A 22,117-nucleotide genomic window follows, 5' to 3' on the forward strand; every position below is an offset into this window, starting at 1 on the left:
ATTAATCTTTATTAAAATTTTTGCCTCTCTTTTTCTTTCTAATTCTATAAATATGCATCGATTCAATCTTTTGTCTCCAGTATGTCTCCTAGTACTTTGTTCAAAATAATATAAGAGTTTCTCGTAATATAAGAGGTTGTAATGAATAGAATACAACTTGCCACCCTCATATCTGGTGGATAACTATGGTTAAAAAAAAGTTGGTCTTAAATATGAGTAGATACGGCAATTTACCTTATCATCACAACTTTCTATTTAATAACCGAAGGGAGTGGAATCAATTAACAGCCCTTTAAAAATCTCGCCCATCAGCATTATTGGATTCAATATTTTAGTTAAAACGTGAGTTTTCTGGCTACATTGCTCTGCACACAGGTATCATAAGCTAATGAATCATATTTCTTTAGAAATACAAGATGCCCCCTCTTTTTTTTTTTTTTTCCTTACATGTTGTCTGGACTATGTTTCCTTTCTTAATATCAGTGTAAATAAGACAGTACAGCATATACTAGGAGGCACTCAATAAACATTATTTATAAGATTTGAAAGCATGTACCCCCAAATTTACTGCTTATAAGTGTATTTCAACCTCAAACTGTTCCCTATTGGACTTAGATTTTATATTGTGAGGTATTCCATTTAAGTAAAACTAAATTTCTTCCTTGGATACTGATTTGATAAGATAAAATGTATTTCTCTTGTATGCTATTTAGGTAAAAACTTAGTTTTCATTAATTTTGCTTTCTCTAGGTTTTCAGCAAATTGAACCTCAGTTCAAGAATCAATTTAATAAGAGTACACAAAGAGGATTTGAAAATACAAAACAGAAATCACAACTGCCTCTTCATCCTTCATGGGAAGCAAGCCGGAGGCGAAAAGAACAGCAATCTAAAATTGCTGTGTTTCAGGGGAAGAAAATTACCTTTGATGATTGATTAGTACCTTTGTGTGAACTTTTTTATATAAAAATTGTTTTTCTTTTTTAAGCCAGCCCATTGTTTAAATTTGTATTGGAATAAGTCTCTTTGAACAGCTTACAGAAATAAATTTGGTTTTGTCTTTATTTTTCTTTTCTAAGTATATTCAGGTTATATTTAAACTGTCACAAATCAAGTACATACTTAAATTAATTTTTAATATGTCCAGACTGTTCCGTCTATAAAAGAATTTTGAGATAATAGCTATTTCAGATTTTCTTATTTGTGTTTTATCATGATGTATTTCACTGGTTTAGCTCTTTGTTTCTTTACCCTGAAAATAAATGTTGAGGTATGTTTAAAATAATAGAACAATATGAAAAAATTGTAGCTATTTAAAATAGATCATTTTTGCTAAAAGTTATTCTTGTTAGCAAAACTAAGATAGTAACTTTTATTATGTATACAGATAATAAATTATACAAGTAGATATTAATTTTTACTATAGTTTTAATTATTTGTGATTTTGTGCTTTTTGACTGTTCTAAAATAGTTTCCCAGGAAATTTTTAGATTTCTGAATTAAGTTTCAGTTATTTGGGCAACATTCACATTCCAGTGTAGTAACACAACATGTAGTTAGTTATTTGGCCATTTGTTCTTATAGAAACATTTTTTGAGGAATCATAGTTGAAATTTATAAGAACTAATTCTGAAGGAAATATGATTGAAAGAGCATTTCCCCTTATAGTTGAGCAGAGGTTATGAGATGACTTACTGAAGAAGGGACTACCTTATTCTTCATAGTACTGTTATTTTAAAACAGGATTTTTTAAATTCCTTCAAATGTTTTACTTTTTGCTACTCTGGGAGAAATTAAAGTTTCTTAGTTAACTAGGTAATGCTAACTAAATTCTAGGTTTTCTATGCATTGATACTGTTAATGGCAGGAAAAGCATTCTGGTTAGCAGGAATTCAGAAACTCTGAAAAGTCATTTTTATCTTTTTCCACAGCTTAGGAATTTAGATAACTAGAGCAATAGATTCCAAGAGGTTTTGCAGAGAGAAAATAATTTTTGTTGTATTGAATGCAAAATTTTTCCTTTAAGTTTTTATTTTATGTAATTCCAAGTATGTCAAATTGAAAATGATTTCAGTTGAAATTTTAATTATGAAAAATATTCCAGGAAAAGCTAAAAAATAATGTCTTTGTCCCTACCCAGGTTTAGCCAAACTGCAAGGTTGAGAACACTGTCCTCCAGACTGCCAAGTCTGCCCAAGACTTCTTAACCCAACTTCAAGGAGTTAGGTTTCAGCTACAAAGTTAGAGGAAAGAGCCCACACAAGACTCTGCTCTTACTTCTGACACCAACCGCAGGTTCGGAGGTTGTGGGGGGAGGGTTCCCCACATACCCTCAGGTTCAAAAATTTGCTTGAAAAACCCCCCAGAACTCACTGAAGCCTATTATAAATATTCCCAGTTTTAGTTTATTACAGAGAAAGGTTATAAATTTTAATCAGCCAAAGGAAGAGATGCATAAGGGCAAAGTTTGAGCATTCTGAATGCAAAGTTTCTGTTGTCCTCAGATTGCATTGCCGTCCTGGCATCAGTATGCACAAAGTATTGTCATTCTTAGAAGCTTGCTCAGGTTTTGGTGTCCAGAATTTTATTGTGGCATCTGTGTCTAGGCACGGTCAGTTGATTGCCCACATGATTGTTGGAAATGGACTGATACCATATGACCTGAAGCCCCCATCCTAAATGACATGGTTGGCCTTTTTTAGTGCAGCCACCTCCTGCCCTAAACAGAGACACTCCTGTCAGAAGAGTGCCTCCATGAAGCTGAAGGCAAAGGCAGTTTCTCTCTTTGGGCAAGACCAAGTTCTTTACTGCACAATATCCTTCACCCAAATTCCCCAGATACTAATGTTTTACTGCATTTACATTATCCTTGGGTCTCATCTTCCCTCTCCTCCTCTATTCCTTCTTCTCTTCCTTTTCCCCTTTCTCTTCCTTCTTTTTCTCATTCTCCCTCATTCAGTCTCTCCTTCTCTCCCCCTTCATCTGCTCTCTTCCTCTCCCGCTTTTCTCATTTCTTTCTTCTTCTCTCCCACCTTTATATTCTTTCTTTAAAAATGCAGTCATTCTCTAGTCTCTTGTATTACCACAATCCAGTTACCAAATACTCAATTTTTGCCAGTTGCCCCAGTGCCTTTTTAAAGCCACAGAAGATGAAGCATCATGCCTTATATCCATTTGTCACTTTAAATTCACCTGTCATGTTTCTTTGGTTGGGAACAGTTTCTCAGTCTTAGGATTTTGTGACAGTGACATTTTTCAGAAGTACAAATCAATTTATTTTACATTGTTTCTTTATTTGGTTTTGTCTAATATTCCCACTATTAAATTCAAGTTATGCACTTCTGGCAGTAATGTTACAGAAGGGATGTTGTATTTGTCCTAGTATATCATATCAGGAAGTAGGTAATGATATTGATATGGCCCATTACTGGTAATATTAACTTGGCTTACTTGTTTCAAGTGGTATCTTTGATACTGTGTGTAATTGTGTCCTGAAACTTTCATGCACTAGTTTTAACATTAATTCATGATTCTTACCTGAAACAATTATTGCTATAGTAACTGATAGGTTTTTTTTTAATTTCATCTTGTTTCTACATTTATTAGATGACATTTTAGAATAAGGAAGTTTCCATTCTCTCCTCTTTATTGAGTTTTTAAATATATTTCCACATTATCTCATGGGTACCTCTTTTATTCTATTTTTCTGTTTATTTTTTATTAATTGGGTATTTTTTATTACTTTATTTGTTATTGCCTTATAAGGTTTATAATATACATCTTTGACTTATCACAGCCTAACCTCAAGTAGTTTTCATACCACTTTACTTGTGGTTCATGTACCTTAATACAGTATGCTTCAGTTTTCTTCCCCTGAGCCTTTGTATTATTGTTTACATACGTTTTGCTTCTACAAATAATCCTACAATACACTGTTATTGATTTTGCTGTGATAGTCCATTTGTCTTTGTAGCATGTCCATGTTTTTCTCTACTTCCTGTAACATATGGAGTATTATTAGCTATTTTAATGATCTTATCTGGAGTGATTCTCAACCTGGGACAGTTTTTTCCCACAGGGTACATTGGGCAACGTCTAGAGATATTTTGGGTGTCACAGCTGGGGAGAAGGGTGCTGCATCTAGTGGATATAGGCCAGAGATGCTGCTAAATATTCTACAATATATAGAATAAAGAATTATTAAGCCCAGAATTTCAGCAGTCCTCAGGCTGAGAAACCTTGGTCTGGGGCTCATTTAGTGCCACTACTGAGGCATTACCTTTCTAAGAAGTTTGCCTAATGCTTTGTTTGTTGGAAGATTTTTCTTTTGTGTCTGGTGAGAACACAGACTATACCTAGAGCTGTACAGGCTCCTAGGATGGCTCTGCCAACTCCTTCCTGGTGACTCTTCCCTTATGACTTTGTTAGACTCTTTATACACATTTCTCAGGTCAGCCTAATACCATTGACCGTTATGTAGATCTCCAGAGCACTTTATCTTCTTTTGCGGATTTCCTTCCTCTCCGGTATCTTGCCTCACAAATTCTAGTCAGATTAACCTCTCTGAACTCTGAACTGTCTTTTCAGTAAGGTAGTTGGGCTATTTTGGAATTTCTCCCACCTGCACTATATTGGAAACTCTTCAAACAGTGCACTGGTGAACATGTAGCATGCAATTCATTTGTGTTCTTCCTCTCAGGTGTTAGTATCCTATACTGCTTTTTGTCCCTTGTCTGAAACCTTGTTTCATATATTTTGTCCAGTATTTTGTTTAGTATAGAAGAGCAGATCTGGTGCCTGTTATTCCGTAATGGTGAGAAATAAAAGTTCATTATTTATTTTGATGCTCAAATTATCCTTAATTTGATTAATGGGAGCTCCCTCAAGCTGTCTCCTGTGTCCTTTTGGCATGTAAGTTCTTTCTGTAATAGTAAGGAAGATGGTTTCTCATTTTCCATAATATATTTACTTGTTTTCTCAACCCCAGAATACATAGATGTTTTCTTCAGAATTGTTAACTGAATACCTCTGCAAAACAGAAGCCTACTAACCAAACTTTAATGTATATTTAGAGTTCTTTTTTCTTTAGCCTAAGAGCGTATTATCTCAAAACCAAGTTTGAAAGTTACCTGGGATAATATCAGCAAAAATGGCTGAGTAAGGAGATGGAAAAATTATTTTTCTCCATTAAAAGCAGTGAGAAAACTATCCGTATTGTCAGAATCAGCATTTTCAGAACTATGGAATTAACCACAAGCTTACAGCAATCCAAGGAGTATTATTTATTTTAAATGCTTGAAATCTTGATAAGAAGTTATCTTTATGACACTTTAATTTACCCTATTCTTATCACCCACTCAGATCTTATCACCCCAGATCTATGGTGTCTTGAAAATCAACAGCCCACAATCATGATGAAAACCAGCAGTCTGGCAGCCACTGTTGGGGCCAGAACAGGGGTGGAGCTTATTCAAAGACACATTCCCTGAGAATTATTATTTGACCATTTTGGTAGTTCACTGGAAGACCGCACTGGCAATTCTGTCTTTATCTAACTTGACAAGATCTTACGCAATGTGAAAAGCCTTTTTCCTGAGATCAGTTTTTGAAATGATCTTAGAGGCAATTGTTTAACATTACAGCTACCTGAAGCAGGGAGTAACAGTTGGGAAAAATAAGTTAATCAAATGGCTTAAAAGGAACCCTGGAAAATTCAGTATCCTAAGGACTTTGATAACTTTTGAATTGTTTCCTGGAATTAAGGAAGTTACATGCATGATGGGGCTATGTGCATGTTCAGGTAAAAGCTGAGAAGGCCCTAAACCCTCACTTCTGGCTGACTTTGTGGAGACTTGCATAAGCAGGAAGTGAAGGGTAAGGTGGAATTGTCAACTTCCTGACCAACACACATTTAGACTCAGCAAACTTAGAGAAGTATTGACTCTAGGCATTAAGGAAATCCTTATGCAGTTATTAGTGTAAAACTGAGCTAATGAAGCAGAGACTTCAGTGCCATACGCAGCAAAGAATGCAGAGTTCACAAAAATAGTTCAAAAAGGTCACTAAACAAACAGCAGCAAAAAAATAGCAACAGGAAGCCCTAGGGAGAAGGGAATAATTGATTTCTGGAGTTGTGACATTGTATTATTTAAAATACCCAGTTTTCAACAGAATATTATAAGACATCCACCAAAATAAAGTATAGCCCATACACGGGGAAAAAAGCTGTCAGTAGAAACTGTCCCAAGAAGGCCCAGACTCTGGATTGTTTTGACAAAGACATTAAATAAGCTATTTTAAATGTAGTCAAAGAACCAAAGGAAACCATATCTTAATAAGATAAAAATCTGAGGTGTCTCACCAAATAGAGAATATCAGTAATAAGACAAATTAAAGAAGAAACAAAAAGTTTAAGAATTGAGAAGTACATTACTGAAACAAAAAATTCAACAGAAGGTTCAACAGCACATTTTATCTGGCAGAAGAAAGACTGAGTGAACATAATGATTGGTCAATTGAGATTATCCAGTTAGAGGAACAGAGAAACAAAACAATGAAAAATTAACAGACGCTCAAAAATGTGTAGGAAACCATCAAGTGTACCAACATAGGCATAATGGGAGTTTCATGACCCCTATTTGCAGTCACAGCTGTATATACCCAAAGAGAATTGAAAACTTATTTTAAAAAATACTTAAATATGAATGTTCATAATAGCTAAAAAGAGGAAAGAACCCAAATATCCATCAACTGATGACCTGGTAAACAAAAGTGGTGTGTACATGCTGTGGAATACTATTCAGCCATTAAAAGGAATGAAATATTGTGACATGGATGAACTTTGAAAACATCGTGCTAAGAAAGAAGCCAATGCAGAATAGGATTCCATGTATATGGAACGTCTAGAATAGGTAAATCCATAGAGAGCAGAAGTAGATTAGTGACTGGTAGGGACTGGAAGAGGGAGGAATAGTGAGTGACTGCTAATGGGTGTGACATTTCTTTTTGGATTGAGTTGTGTTCTGGAATTGGATGGTAGTGTTGGTTGCACAACTTTGTGAATATACGGAAGTCCACTGAATTGTGTACTTTATAAGGGTGAATATTGTATGTGAATTGTATCTCAATTTTTTTAATAATAATAAAAAGTTACCTGGGTTAATACTTTTTTTCCCCTCTCTTTCCTTCATAGTATTCATCTGAAATGCATTTTTGTTCATGTGTTTCTTATGGTGTTTTATTTTAAGGGTATTTTTCCTTTATGCTTGGTAATTTAAAATTTTTTTTCATTACATGAAACATTAACATTGTTCCATAAGTCAGAGCTGCAAAAAACAGTATACTCAGAGAAGTGGGAAATCCTCCCTTCCAGGTGTTCTTTCCTTTCCATCCAATCCCACCCATATCCTGTATGTAATCAGGCTCATTAATCCCTGTTATGTTCTTCCTGAGTTTCTATTTGCACAGATTAACAAACATATGTATATTTTCTTATTTCCTCTCCTTACTTACATAAAAATTGGCATTTCCTGAATGCTTTTGTGAACTTCATTTTAATTTAAAAATATATCCTGGAAATCACTGCAAAACTGTCCATAGAGATCTTCCTTGTTTAAAATAAAACAAATGAATATAACAAAACAGAAACAGACACACATACAGAGAACAAACTCATGGTTACCAGAGGGAAGAGGGTTGTGGGGAGGGGCAAAATAGGTGAAGGGGATCAAGAGGTACAAACTACTAGGTATAAAAAAAGTTACAAGGATGTAATGTACAGCACAGGGAATATAGCCAATATTTTATAATAACTTTATATAGAGTATAATCCATAAAAAAATCAAGTAACTATCTTGTATACCTGAAACTAGTATAATATTGTAAGTTGACTATTCTTCAATTAAAAAAAAAAAAGCAGTGTGAGAGGGGCTGCGCCCCATTGTTGCCAGCTTTGAAGATAAAGGGACCATGAGCCAAGGAATGCAAGTGGCCTCCAGAAACCTTCAGTTTACATTCAGTAAGAAAACGAGGATCTCAGGCGTACCACTTCAAGAAGCAACCTGAATGAACCATGAAGAGGATCCTCCTATAGAGCCTCCAGAGCAGAACACAGCCCTGCCAACATCCTTATTTCAGCCCAGTGAGAACTGGTTGGGACTTCTAACCTGCAGAACTATAAGATAGTAAATCTGTGTTGTTAAGCTACTAAAGTAAATAAATAAATAGATAAGTAAAGGCATAGCATCTCATCGGGTAGCTCTGTCAGTGTATTCAGCCAGTCGTATAGGCATATAGGTTAGTTTCATATTTTGCAGTTATGAATAATGTTACAAACAAAAGCCAACATGTGTATTTTCAGTTTGGTGGAGATACGTCTTTGGGGTAAGTTCCTAGAGGTAACAATGTTATGTCACATGGTAAATGCACATGTGTTTTTGTTAAAAATTGCCAGGTTTTCTTCCATGAGAGTTATACCAATTTGTATTTCCACTAGCAGCATATGAGAGAGGTCTGTTTCCCCACCACCTCTGCAATAGAATACAGTGTTTTATATTTTGAATTTTGCCAGTAGGTGAGAAATGTTACCTCAGTGTAGTTTTACTATATATTTCTCTTATTATGGGCATAGTGGATACTTTAAAAAAATTTTAAGGACTTTTTAAAATCAATTTTTGTGGATTTTGTTTCTATTGTCTTCCCCGTTTTTCCATTGATGAGGAATTGGTTTTCATCATTTTCCCCTAATTTTTTAGATTTATTTACATTTTAAGGATATTAGCCCTTTATCTGTTATACGTATTGCAAATACTTTTTAGCTTTTTGTCAGTTGTCTTTTGATTTTCTTTATGTTGTTTACGTTTCTTTCATGTTGTTTGCCACTTATAGTCAGATGTACTGGTTTCTCTTTTTATTTCCATTTTAGCATATAGATTGGGGATCATAGAAAGTCTCACTCTATCTGGTACCAGTTTTGCTGTTCCTGCTTTGTGTTTCCATTTGCCTGGAATACCTTTGACTATCCCTTCAGTTTTAGCCTTACTAGTTTTGTTTTTTTTTTTTAATTTTATAATATATTTTTCCCTATTCCATTGTATACATGTTCTGTAGTTTAATTCCCCATCCCTTTTTTGATAGGTCTTTGAGTTGTTTCTTTTCTTTTCTTCTTTTTTTTTTTTTTTTTCTTTGGTTTGTTGTTGTTGTTGTTAAGGAAGTACTGGGGATTGAGCCCAGGACCTCATGCATGCTAAGCATATGCTCTACCACTGAGCTATATATACCCATCCCCTCAACCTTTCTGAATCATTCATCATTCATTTTCAAATAGATGTATCTCTTTGAAAAGAGCATTTATTTGGGTCTTTGTAAGCCAAGTTGAAAATCTTTCCGTTTAATCAGTGAATTAAACCCTTTAATATTTGGTGATATGATGACGATGATTCCTTTCAATTGTGTCAGATTATCTTATGCTGTAATTACTATGTTTGTTAGATTTACTGTGTTTCTCTTCAAAATGTGTTTACTATGTTCCTTTTTTTCAAGAAAGAAATTCCTAAATATAATATTTAAGAAGGTTAGTATTTCTGTTCTAGTGGTTATCTTTGTGCTTATACCCTTTTTAATGCCTTTAGTCCGTTATTTTTTAATTCACCATCTGTATTGTCCATTTTTAATGACATTCTTTAACTTTAACTCTTGCCTAGACCACAGCTAGAGAGTTTATTCTTCTTTCCTCCTTCCACTTGCATTCTCTTCCCATTTTTAGTTGCATTATTTTTACTTCATTCAACCATACATCACATAACACAGAGCATTATTATACAACATATTCATCTACCCTTATCCCCACTTTAGTTTTAGTCTTAGACTTGCAATTACATATATTAAAGCTGAATTGCAAAAGTTTTTCCAGTCATCTTTTGTTTGGATGAAGTTCATTTTCTAGTAGATTTTTCAAAAAAGGACTCATGGAATGAATTATTTGAGCTCTTGATGTTTAAAATTTTTTCTGTGGTTTTCATACTTTAAAACTTTTTCTGTGGTTTTCATAGTTAAAGACCATGGCTGGATCTTGGGATTATGACTTTCTCAGAGATTTTGCCCTTCTTCCTTGTAGCAGCTAAACTCTTCGTTGTGTCCATGCTGAATCTTGTTTGGTAGCTTCTCACTCCTTCCCAAGTTAGGAGATGTATCTGGTAGTCTGGGTACCGGATAGATTCTTGACCCTTCCCAAGGATACAGAGGTTTTTGGTTTTTCTTTCCTATTGCCCTTCCCAAGCCACAGTGAGTTTTTATCTGTACCCTGATTAACAGTGTGTTTGATGACCTTACCGTGGCTTAAGGCTTTTTTCTCAATAGGAAGGAAGGATCCTGGTTGGTATCCGTGTCCTTCCTGTAGCAGTAGCCTCTCCTCTTTCTGGCCTGCACCATCTAGGGAAGTTTTATCTTACCTTTTTTTGGTCCCCCTTCTTTTTCCTGAGTGCCCAGTATAGGCCCATGGAACTCTCACCCTTTAGAGTTCTTGATATCCCTAAATCTACTATATTTTCCTGTAGTACTTTTATAGGTTTATGTTTACCTATAGGCTTTAATCTCTCTGGAATTTACCCATGTGTATTCTGAAGGAGATTGGCAAACTGCTTTCTCATGCCAACTAGTATACAATGAATCTACATTTCTTAGCATCTCTTGAAATTAGGTTGGGGTCATGTTACTTAAGAATTGCATAGTAAATATTAATGGAAATCATGTAAACCATTTCCAAATTTGAGCCATGATATCCCCTTTTATCCTCTACCTTCTTTTGTCCCTTACCTGGATGTCAATTCCCAGGGAGACATTAGAAGGCCCTTTTTTTAAGATGAAGGAACGACCATCAGCATGGGGAACCTAAATAACTAAAAATCAATTATCCACCCACCTTCTCTCCATTTAAGCCAATTGGACTTAACTTACAATCAGACAAATATCTATGTTAAACCGAAGAGACTTTGGGATTTTTTTGAACAGTACAGGTGTCATTATTCTGATGCAGAAATTATTGCTAGAAGAAGGATGCTACTGTAACAAAAATCCAAAACACTTGGCATTGGTCCAACAGACAGTCAAGATGGAAATTAATATCCAGGGCTATCCAGAAAATGAGATTTATACATGCAGTGACAAAACAATTTTTTAAAGTCATTTACAATTACAGGTGGACCACGTGTTTAATGACTTCAGCTCTAAGGAAAGAGGCTGGAGAAAGGAATGTTGGTAGTGAGTGTTGATTGTTACTGTCTGCATTTACTAAGGTGATAGAAAAAAAGAAATGGGATGTAGCAATAATTTGTTAGTTTGTAAAAAGAAAAGACCAAAAAGTAAAAGCACAGAAAAGCCAGGATACTAGACCCAAATAATAAGAGATTAATATTCACTAAGACTTCTAGCTCCAGCACAGACTTGAGTAAAGAAAGATGTGGCATTTCCTCCTAAACATGATAGCTTTAAGCCATGTTGGCAAAGAAGGGGAAAAAAATAAGGCAAGCTTGAGAATTATATTTAGGAAGGAACTTAGGGGGATGCTATTAGCATCAAAAACCTATTCTGGAAAAAAAAAACAAAACAAAACAAAAACTATTCTGCTTACCTGTAATGCCAAAGAAATTGCAAGCCTTCAGCAGCCTCTGAATGTTCTATCATTAAAAATATTTTGGGGCTCCCAAACTTGCTCAAGGAAGAGATGGGTTGCAAAACTGTAAAGGCCCCCAAGAAAGGCACAATCTTCATCATTTTTTAAAATGCAATAATGGACCAAAAAAAACCTCCAAAAGGGTAAATCCACAACTATGAAGAACATTGAATAAGTAGTTCCTTCCAGATAGCAAAATTGAAATCAAGAAAATGTCCCATTGCTAGATAAGAGGGACCTCAAAATGCCTGCCAGAAGGGTATCGTAGCGACTGTAGACTAGGGCCTTCTGTGTGTCTCCCATCTTCCCTTTACCAGATGGCAATTTTTATTACAAATCTCCTGTCCATGTTTTACCATGGTAAGTTGGGCCTGTTGGCAGTAGAGAGATTTCCATAACTTGTGTTCTTAGTGCAAATGTCACTGGAACTTAAGTGGCCATATCTAGAACTGATGGAAAGAACCATACATCATTCAGAGATCTTGGACTTTGAGCTGGTTGCAGTAACTGGATGGAATTTTGGATTGTCTCACTTGGGGAAGGAGGGAGTGTGCTCTGTGTGGTAGGATTCCTGGTAACCAGAAGGATGTACTGTGTTGGAAACTGGCTAAGTGTTCACTTAATCTGCCTTCTTTTTCTTGAGTACCTGGCTAAATTACACTTCCGAGCCTCCTTGAAGTTGGCACATGCTCAACAAGAGAATATGGGTAAAAGTGATTACATGGTTTTCCCTGCCCCAAAAAACTTTCCAAGCAATCTTTCACATTTATTTCCTTGTTTTCCAGCTAGATGTTGACATCCTGGGCAACTTTCCAAGACAGATTTTGAAGATGGTGAAGTTTCTATCAGCCAGGGTCTCTGCATGGTTGCACGGAACAGATCCCCCCAACCCTATCCAGCCACCTATTGAACTTCACATGAGCAAGAAATAACTAAGTATTTGGTTAAGTCATTGAGATTTAGGGTGTTTATCTGTTACTGCAGCTAAGGATTATTCTAATACATATATGATGTGTGGTTGGGATCTAAACTAGTTTTTCCAAAATGAATATTGTTCTAATGCTTTTTTGAGTAGTTGGGTCATCCTTTCTCTGTTGATTTGAAATGTCACCATGTAATCACAGCAACGTTCCTAGGACTTGCTCTTTTTTCTGCTTATCTGTTTCTCTGATAAAATGTAATATTTTAAATTAGAATAGCTTTGTATTTTATTTAGACACCCAGTAGCCTGATTTACTCCTCAGTCTTTATTTTTTTTTTTTTTTTCAGAATTTTCTTGGCAAGTCGCTTCCATGAGTGAGCCTACATTATAGAATTGTAGAAGAAATGATACGAACAGGAGCAAGTTCAGTAGCCTAAGTATGACATCATTGTGCAGAAATTATGTAGCCTTAAGTTGGATACTGGAATGTTGTTTGTACTTGGAACATGTGTTTCTCTTCAGGGAAAAAGTTGTTTTGAAAGGGAGTCATTCTCCATGCTGTTTTCAGGATATAATTAAAAGGATGTTTTTCAGTAAAGACAGCCAAAACTTAGAGGGTCAATGAATGGAGGAGGGTTGTTTGTGTTTGTTTTTAAACTAAACATGGTATGACTATTCAGTGTTTAGCTTAGCTCTGTTATGGACAGAAGTTCATAGTCTTCACATACACCAACAACAACCAGTTTAGCTTATGTCTGAAATAGGTGTGAACTAGTTCTGAACTTTTTTTTTTTAATCATAGGCACCACCTGTGATAAAGGAGAGATCTGCAGGCCCTATGAAATTTTTAAAGATTGGTAAGCACAGTAATTATATTATCAATGTGTAGAATTTTCTTACTTTAGTGCTTGAATTTATATTCTCCACTTTGATATCTGCAGGCCTCCCTCTCTCACTTTTGCAGGTCTCTGTTCAAATGTCAGCTTATTAGGGAGACATCTCTGATTTCCCTTAGAATACATCAACTGGTTATTCCTCCCTCTTTATTTGATTTTTCTTCTGTGACATTCACAGAAGTACATAGTAGATACTCAGTTAAATATTTGTTTTTAAAATACATATTTGATAAATATTTGAATAAATATTATTTTGAATAAATATTCATGGATATATACAAGTTTTTTCCGTATATCAATGACTCATATAGTTGAAATACCTGCAGCTGCCAGTTTGGAGGCCATTAGAATAATCCAGGTAAGAGAGAAGGTGGCTTGGACCTGGGTGGTAGCAGTGGTTCAGAATTCTATCTTCTTAAGATAATGGTCATTTTACTTGCTTCTAATTTTTGTAACTCTGTTTCTCCTACCTGAGTAGAATGGCTAGTACCTTCAGTACAACATAAAATGGTAATACTGAAAGCAGACACCCTTGTCTGCTCCTGACATTAGTGAGGATGCTTCTAGTGCTTCCACCTAAGCATGAAGTTGACTTTTAGATTTAAATAGATACATTTTATGAAGTTATGATCTATTCCTCTTACCAAGGTGTGTTTTTTACAAATCAAGGATGGATGTTGAGTTTTATCACATGCTTTTTAAGCATTTATGAAAATTACAAAGTGTTCCTCTTTTGCTCTTTAAAGATTTAGTGGAATAATCCTGAAAAAAAAAATTTCTGCCTGCCTGGTGCATTTTGAGAACTTTCTCTTTTTTTTTCTTGTGTTAATTTATCTGTTTAGATTTTCACCTGAACTTAATTTAAAATTTTGTTAAAAAATAATCATTTCATCCATTAGGTATATTTTATTTGCAGAGCTAAACAATGTAATCTCTTGATTGTTAGAATTACCTTTACAAGTTTGGAACTTAAGTTAACCTCAGTAACTCTTACCAGCCTACCAAACAATACAAATACATAAGCTTCCTAACTCTTTGGTCACTTTTTTATCTTGCATGCATTTGTGTTAGATATTTTAGTTCTGCCTTTTACTTTTATCTCCAAATTAGACATTATCATTACTGCTTTATACAGTTAGTATTTATATAGATTTACTCACATGTTTACCAATTTCTTTTTTCATTCATTTTCTTTGTCTCCAGCCTTCTTTCTGGTATCATTTTCCTACTTTCCTAAGTACATATTTTTCAGCATTGTGCAGTGAAGATCTGTTAGTGGTAAGCCCTCTTAGTTTTTGTCTGTTAGAATGATGTCTTTATTTTAGTCTCATTCTTAAACGACATTCTAGTAGTGTAACTAATCTTGGTTAATATTATTTTCTTCCATTTCTATGAAAATATTTTATTGTTTCCTGATTTTGTTTCTATTGAGAAGTCAGCTGTCAGTCACATTGTCATTCTTTCTAGGCAACTTAGGTGTGTCCGTGATACTTTTATAAATATTAAATATTTGCATTTTTTAATAAAGGCTATCCTTATCACTATAATTGCACACACACACACACTTAATAGTCTATTGCTTTAGAACCTGAGTCAGCAAACACTTTGTTTAACAAGTGAGACAGCAAATACTCTAGGCTTTGCAACCCATGAGATCTCCGGTGGCTACCTGACTCATGTTATAGCATAAAAATCAGCCATAGATAATATGTGAGCAAATGGGTGTGCCTGTATTTTAGTAAACTTTATCTACAAAAACAGGAGGTGTGTTTGATTTAGTCAGTGGTCCGTATTTGTTGACCCTTGCCTTGGACAGTATATTCTGAGTGATGATTAAATTAATATATGCTAGGAATGAGCAGATGGATATATTTATCTGCTTTTGACTCAGCTATAAAAATATGAAGAAGTAGCAAATTTTTCTTTTCTTTTCCTTCCTTTCTCAATGTTTGTTATTTATACCATTTCCACCTTATGACGATTGATGGAATTTACATTCTATTCTGTCACCCTAATATTTGTTGATCAGGGGACTTGTTGAAGGTCACACAGCCATAAGTGGTGAGGCTAGCATGTGAGCTTAGATAGCCTGTGTTGTCAACAACTACATCATGCTGCCATATTTTTCTGAAGCTTGGATAATCTTGATGCTAAACCTAACAAGATTATATAATGGGGAGTGGGAGGAGCTGAATCATTTATAAACGTGAATGGGAAAATGTCAAATAATACTGCAAGCTAAATTCTCTGTATTTTTTAATGTTGTCCAGCATTAACCATGGTTAATTAAATTTTAGGAACCGAATTTGACTAAATATATCAGTCCAGTAAGATCAATTAAAACAATTTTTTTTATCCCATAAAAGACCAAGAGATTCATTAATCTACCCATTTCTAAACAAAACAGTTAAAAATGTAGGAATAGAAGGATAACTTCTCATTGTGAAAATGGGTATCTTTAATAACCAGTATTGCATTAAATGGAGAAATATTGGAAATTAGAAACATAACCAGGATGGTTGTCTTTATTATTGTTATTATATTTTCACTTAACATTGTTCTGAAAGTTGAGGCCAGTGAAGTTAGAAATAAAATGATAAATATAGCTAACTGGAAAGGAAGAAATAAAATTAAAATTGGTTCTTCCACTGCCTTATTTTATTTAATTTTTTCATTTTTCGGTTTTATTAGGTAGAACTGTTACAGTTTGACTGCACATGTACAATATATTGCATGTAAATACATATATAAAATATACGCACATATTTTTAAAATTTACATATATGTACTGTTCATTGTTTCTAAGAAGGTTTAGAGCTTTAGCTTTTTAAACTTACATAGTTATCAAAGGAATAAAGCCAACCACAAAATAAGAATTAATTCAAAAAGATACATACACCCTGCTATTAACAGCAACATTATTTATAATTGCCAAGATATGGAAACATCCTAAATGCACATCAATAGATGAATAAAGAAGATGCAGCATATATATGTAATGGAATACAACTCACCCACAAAAAAGGATACCTTGCCATTCATGGCCCTTCATTCATTTTCCTTTTTTTTTTCACTTCAAAAACCAGAATTTTTTAACTCATATAAACATTCCCTGTCAAAATACTCACGACATTTTTCACAGAACTAGAACAAACAATTCCAAAATTTATATGGAACTGTAAGAGACCCCCAAACTGCCAAAGCAGTCTTCTGTAGGACTTTTTTTTTTCTCTTTCTTCTTTTTGTTCTCTTTTCTTATGGTTTGATGACTAGAGAACTCAGTAAATATTAGCTATTAGTTCTGGAGAAATTCATCTGAGTTAATTGTTTCTAACCATTATCAATTTTTTAATCACTACTAATATTTAAAATTTTAGGGGGAGGGTGTTCTTTAATTCATCTAGCTTGGGGCCTGGCACTATCTCCTGCTTGCTATTGGATACAATGATTAACAATGCCATATGTGGGGAGTATTCTCCCAAAAAGAATCAAGGTAATAATTTCTTTTAAATAGTAGGAAGGCAAGGCATTACACAAGAAAGAGTAGTGTCCACTACAAGTCTAGAAAGAGAGGGTTCATAGATGTGAATGCATAAAAAAGAAAAAAATACCTTAAGAGATAGAAAAGTAAAGTCCCTGTGTGTTCCCAGGGCGGTACTTTACCCCTGAGGAGACAAGAAGCCACAGAGGGTAGTCAGTTGTCTAGTTTGGTCAGAGGAGAGAATGCACAGCAGTGGTCAGTATGAAACTGATAAAGGAGGGGGTCAGGGCCAGATAAAGGAAGGCCTTGAACGTCACTTAGGGTTTTTGAAATTTAGTTTACAGGAAATTGAGAGACCAAATTGAAAACTGAAAAATCTAAGGAGAAAACTATGTACTTGTGTAGAGTTTTGAAGCATGTAATATAACCCACCTTGCCAAATGTCCTTAGCTTTCTTGTATTTCCAGTAACTAACCTCTTTGAAAATGTTCTAGGTCAAAGTTTTCCCATGATATTTCAAATCAACAGATCATTTGTGTAAGGTTAAAATTACATTTGACAATAATGGGAGAAAAATATACACGCACATGACAAAAACAGCTCCAAAAACAACGTTTTGTCTTTTCTTGTGAAAGAGCACAGTACCTTGAATGTCTTTTGTAAGGTTCCAAAACTATCTCAAATTACTAAAAGGAAAAAAAAATAAGATCAGTTATCATGTTAAATGTTACTTAATTTAATAAAACACATTAATGGAAAAAACAAATAGTTCAGTTCAAATGTAAAAGTATATACACTGTTATGGAATACTCACAGTTCTTTAAAAAAAATCACTGATTTTGAAAATGTGATAATGGATCTAGCAGTGATCATTAATGGCTAGTGAAGTATGTAGGTGAAAATCTTTTATAGCAGATGGATCAGTCTGACAACACTGAACCCACTGATCATTCTTAACATCACAAAAAAGTAGACAGTAGAGACATCCTGGGCTTCCTCATATGATGCAGTTATGAAGGACACCATCATCTAGCAAGTCTTCTTGCTCCCCCAAATCAAACCTAACCTACATCTGGTCAAGCCTCTAGGTCTGACTTTCCATAGGAAATACAAGGAACAGAAGAATGAATTAAATGGCACCACCAGGATACAATCTGCAAACTCTACAATGTGGAAAATTCTATGAGACAGTAAGTAGTCTGTTAAAAAAAAAAAGTATGTGAAAATGTTTGTTCACACATAATAGCAAGATGGAGAAAAAATGATAAAAAGGGAACTATATTCTGATAGCTCAAAGTGTAACTTTTAGATTTTTTTCTAAGCAAATTCAAATGAGACCAGTGTTTGAGGTTTAAAGCCCTCATATTGGCCTCTTGTTGATCACTGAGAGAGAAAGAATCTTAGAGGACCCCCTGTTGCTAAATTGTGAAATCCTGTACATGAGGCCAGAGAAAACGAGAATATGTCATTTTTTTCCATGTCTCTAATACTCAGAAGTATTTCTTTCAGAAAACTGGGGAGAAGGGGGCAGGAAATAAAGCTCTGTGTGCCTAGCTCCTGATAAGCCTTCTCAGACTCTGAAAGAGAATAACTCCCTGTGGACTAAGAGGCATCTCTGGTCAGCCTGGGCCTTGGAGAATATCTTGGCTTTGTCACTTTCCAGAGAGCTGTTTGCCTAAATTAGTAAAGAAGTTGCACCATGTATGTGTTTTCCATCCCATTCCTCTGACCTCATCCACTTAGATCTCAGATCTGCAAAGCAAATTTAATACAGTTACTGATGCTCTTGGACTCAGGTTCAAAAACCTCTGGGATGAGTTGCCATACCTGTGTACCACTCCTGCCTCACCCCAGAATCAACCATTTTTCCACTCTGTGGATTACAATGAATGGTGAGAATACTAAGATAATATTGGGAGATGGGTATAACTGACTGCTTGTTACTCTCACCCAGGCCTCTCATTATGGCTGCAGTTCTCCCAGAACACTAGTATTTTGCTGTGCTTTTCTCTGAGGTTTTCTCTCCCTTCTTCCCCTCGGACTGAATTGTATCCACTCTATAGGAACTGTAAATGTGTTAGAAGTATAATGTAGCTAATAGAAATAAAGGATGCAGTGCCCTCTCTCTAAGATCCCCCTTCCTGAGGGAGTTTCTCACTGCTGGTCAAAGACAACAGGATAACAGGGTAGAGGGATAGTATTATGGGTAGCAAGTAGAGGAACAAAGCCTTAAAAGAATGGTTCTTTTTCGTATTCTTTTTTCTTTGGATTTACTTTTTTTTTTTTTTTTTTTTTCCTTTGCAACTCCAAGGTGACTGGTTGAATAAGAAAGAACTGGGATCTTCTCACTCTTGTAAAGGTGAGCTTCCCTCCTGAAATGCCCTAGTCAAGGCTTCATGAAACAGAAGGCAGGGTGAGAGTGAGCATGCCATTTAGACTTACCAATAGGGGAGGTGAATAATCTTCAAAGGGAGAGCAAGGTGGCATGACTTCTTTCTGGGAGAATAGCCAGCCCTTAGATACTGAGAATATGGGGTTCACTTAATAAAAAACAAGGTGGGTGAACAGTTTGGAAAGAAAGGTTATGAGTTGGATCCCATGTATGTTGATTTTATTAATCTTTTTGCTGGACATAAATTTGCTTTCTGGCTCCCAGTAATCTTCTCATTGACAATATCCATCCTAACTCACTCCCTTCCTCTGGAGTTATCATTGTCCATGCCCCCAACTTCCCCTCACATCCATTAATGAAGCCAGAATGTAGTCCCATGATTTGGATGGGAGCAGCCATTCTCTTACTTGACTTTATCTCCTTTACTTTGGTGATTTAATAAGGAAGAGCACTTGACTCAACTGGACCTGTTGTAGTATCTACAATGACTGGAATTGGCATTGGCACATGACCTAGGCTAAGCCTATGAAATGCCTTCCCTTAGATTTTTCACAGTTGAGTTACAGGCTAATGCCATTTTCTTTCTGATCAACAAGCTGTGTTGATGGCTACCCAGATCTGCAGACAAGATTTCCATCCTTTTGGAGAAACTAAACCAAGAAAATGAAGTTAACAATCAAACAGAGAAAAGGCAGCAAGAATGTGATCTTGATAGTATTTGATTTCCTGGTTCCATCTGCTCTGGTGGCAAACCCTCTTTTTGCTCTCCCTCTGTTTGGCTACAAAAGCCTATAAATTCCCCTTTGAACTAAGCAAGCTTAAGATATATTTCTGTTACCAGAAACCAGACAGCCCTAAAACAAAATTGAAGGGATCACAACCACCAGATTGTTTATGTATCCATGCCCCAACAGCAACCCAACTAGAAAGTGTTATAGAAATTTTTTTTTCCTAAAACCATCTTCTCTAAAAAAATGTCATTGTAGTAATTGAAAATTGTTTATTCTAGTGGTTTGCTATATGACAATGGTATAATTCATTAGTTTTCCAATGACTGGTTGGCAACATTGGCTCCAAATTTTTCAGAGTCCAAATGTATGCATTAATTCAGTAAAGATATGTGAATAAACATCCAACATTATTGGTTCATTTTTAAAAGAAGTCATCTCTTAACCAGGTTCTGTCATTACATTTGTCCTTAGTCCCAGTTATATATAGTTGTGTCATGAACTCTGATTTGACTTGGTATGTAAAATAAAATATTATATTTCTAAAAGTGGCAAAGGCATATTCTTGGACTTGTGTTGATGGCTAACCTTTTGGTTTGTGGCTATTTTTTCTGTCTCCAAAGTTGGTGCCTTATCAATAGTTAAATGCCAAATTATTGGCAGCACATTGTAAATACATACATATATTCTTCCAAGTCGTTCATTTTAAATCTTGTTTTTCCCTGCCCAATCTGAGAAGTAACTAAGATTTACTTGAAATTTACTTAATTTATGCTATTATGTAACATAATAATTTCAGTTATACAAAATGAATGAACCAGGAAGAAAATGACTGGTTCATCCTTAATGTTATAAAACAACTAATATCTAGGAGAAGAGAGATTTTTAATAAGAACTATATAAAGCTTTCAAGTTATCAGACAAACAGAAAAGATCTATATCTCCTTCTGAAAGACAACATGGTTTAGAAAGTGAAATAATCATTTCCTTTGAAAGAATCCTATTTAACCACACAGTTTTTAGTAAGGGAGCAAAGCAGGCAGTAAATTGGTGGGTTTCAGGTATCTCTGTGTCCTACAGCTCAAATGCTATCACGATCATAATTAATTTGTAAATGATCTCATTTTTATGAATTGAGAATTACTTAATATGTCATATCTAGGAGTTTTCCAAGAAAAAAAAAAGTTTAACAGGATAACAAGTGCTATTTTAAAAAAAGACTTCTGCGGCAAAACAAATTTGAGAAGCACTGATTAACAAGGATAAAGTGGTTTCTTTACTGCAGGGCTTCTCTGAATCTTTAAGGTGGTAATGTGTATTGTGAATCTCCACCATAGAGATAACATTTTCCATATGTATTTTAGTATGGGGCTCTTTGAGTAGAGTATGTTGTGAAGTTAGAATTCCTTAATATATGCTTTAAGTGATTTATTCAACCTCTGTGTTAATTCCCTACTAATATCTGTGGCAAGAATTAGAAATATTAATAACTGAGTAACTTAAGGCAGTCAAGCTTTCTAGCAGAAGGAAAGACCTGCCTTCCTCTGTCTTTGGTTAATGAGGTAATAATAATGAGCAGTACCTATAACACTGAACACTGATGAGATGAAGGAAATCATCTTTTACACCAATAACAAAAGCATATTTTGCCTTGAACAGGTGAGAAAAGCAGGAAATTGGTGGTTCCAAGTATCATTGATACTCTACAGCTCACATCTGCAAACTGCCAGCCACAAGCCTACATCTGTTTTACCTGCAAGAGCTCCTAAAGGTGAATTGTCTTTGTGGGTTATACTCTTTCAAATTGTCCCCCCAAAACACTTGCCCACAGTTTGGGGCCTATTTGTCCTTTCAGGTTACCAGCTTGCAGGTTAATCTGGCACATGTTTAAATAAGAATTACTATGATAGCAATGTTTCTCTTCATTTAATTTGTAGTTTGAGTTGTGTCCCCTGGATATATATATGCTCATGTATATTTCTTATAAATGCTAATCAAAACTGAGAGTGGTTATTCTCACAATGCCTGCTC

At 35.0% G+C, this 22,117-nt stretch overlaps 1 protein-coding gene and 1 long non-coding RNA gene across 3 annotated transcripts in view; both read left to right on the forward strand.

Moving 5' to 3' along the window:
* The window catches only part of SRFBP1 (serum response factor binding protein 1), a 56,126-nt gene extending 48,965 nt beyond the window's left edge, over positions 1-7,161 (forward strand). For both annotated transcript variants that reach the window (XM_010998942.3, XM_031448885.2), the window contains exon 8: positions 751-7,161. In XM_010998942.3, the coding sequence (XP_010997244.1) occupies positions 751-935 (185 nt within the window). In that variant the 3' untranslated portion in view covers positions 936-7,161. The remainder of the gene's footprint in view (positions 1-750) is intronic.
* Positions 7,162-12,883: 5,722 nt separating this feature from the next.
* On the forward strand, positions 12,884-22,053 carry LOC135320317 (uncharacterized). The gene is made up of 5 exons (XR_010379549.1): positions 12,884-13,026; positions 13,392-13,446; positions 18,071-18,156; positions 19,278-19,325; positions 21,746-22,053. It is a non-coding gene; the product is annotated as an uncharacterized LOC135320317 (long non-coding RNA).
* The last annotated feature ends 64 nt before the right edge of the window (positions 22,054-22,117 follow it).

This window comes from Camelus dromedarius, chromosome 3, assembly GCF_036321535.1.
Source record: "Camelus dromedarius isolate mCamDro1 chromosome 3, mCamDro1.pat, whole genome shotgun sequence".
NCBI classification, from domain to species: Eukaryota; Metazoa; Chordata; class Mammalia; order Artiodactyla; family Camelidae; genus Camelus; species Camelus dromedarius.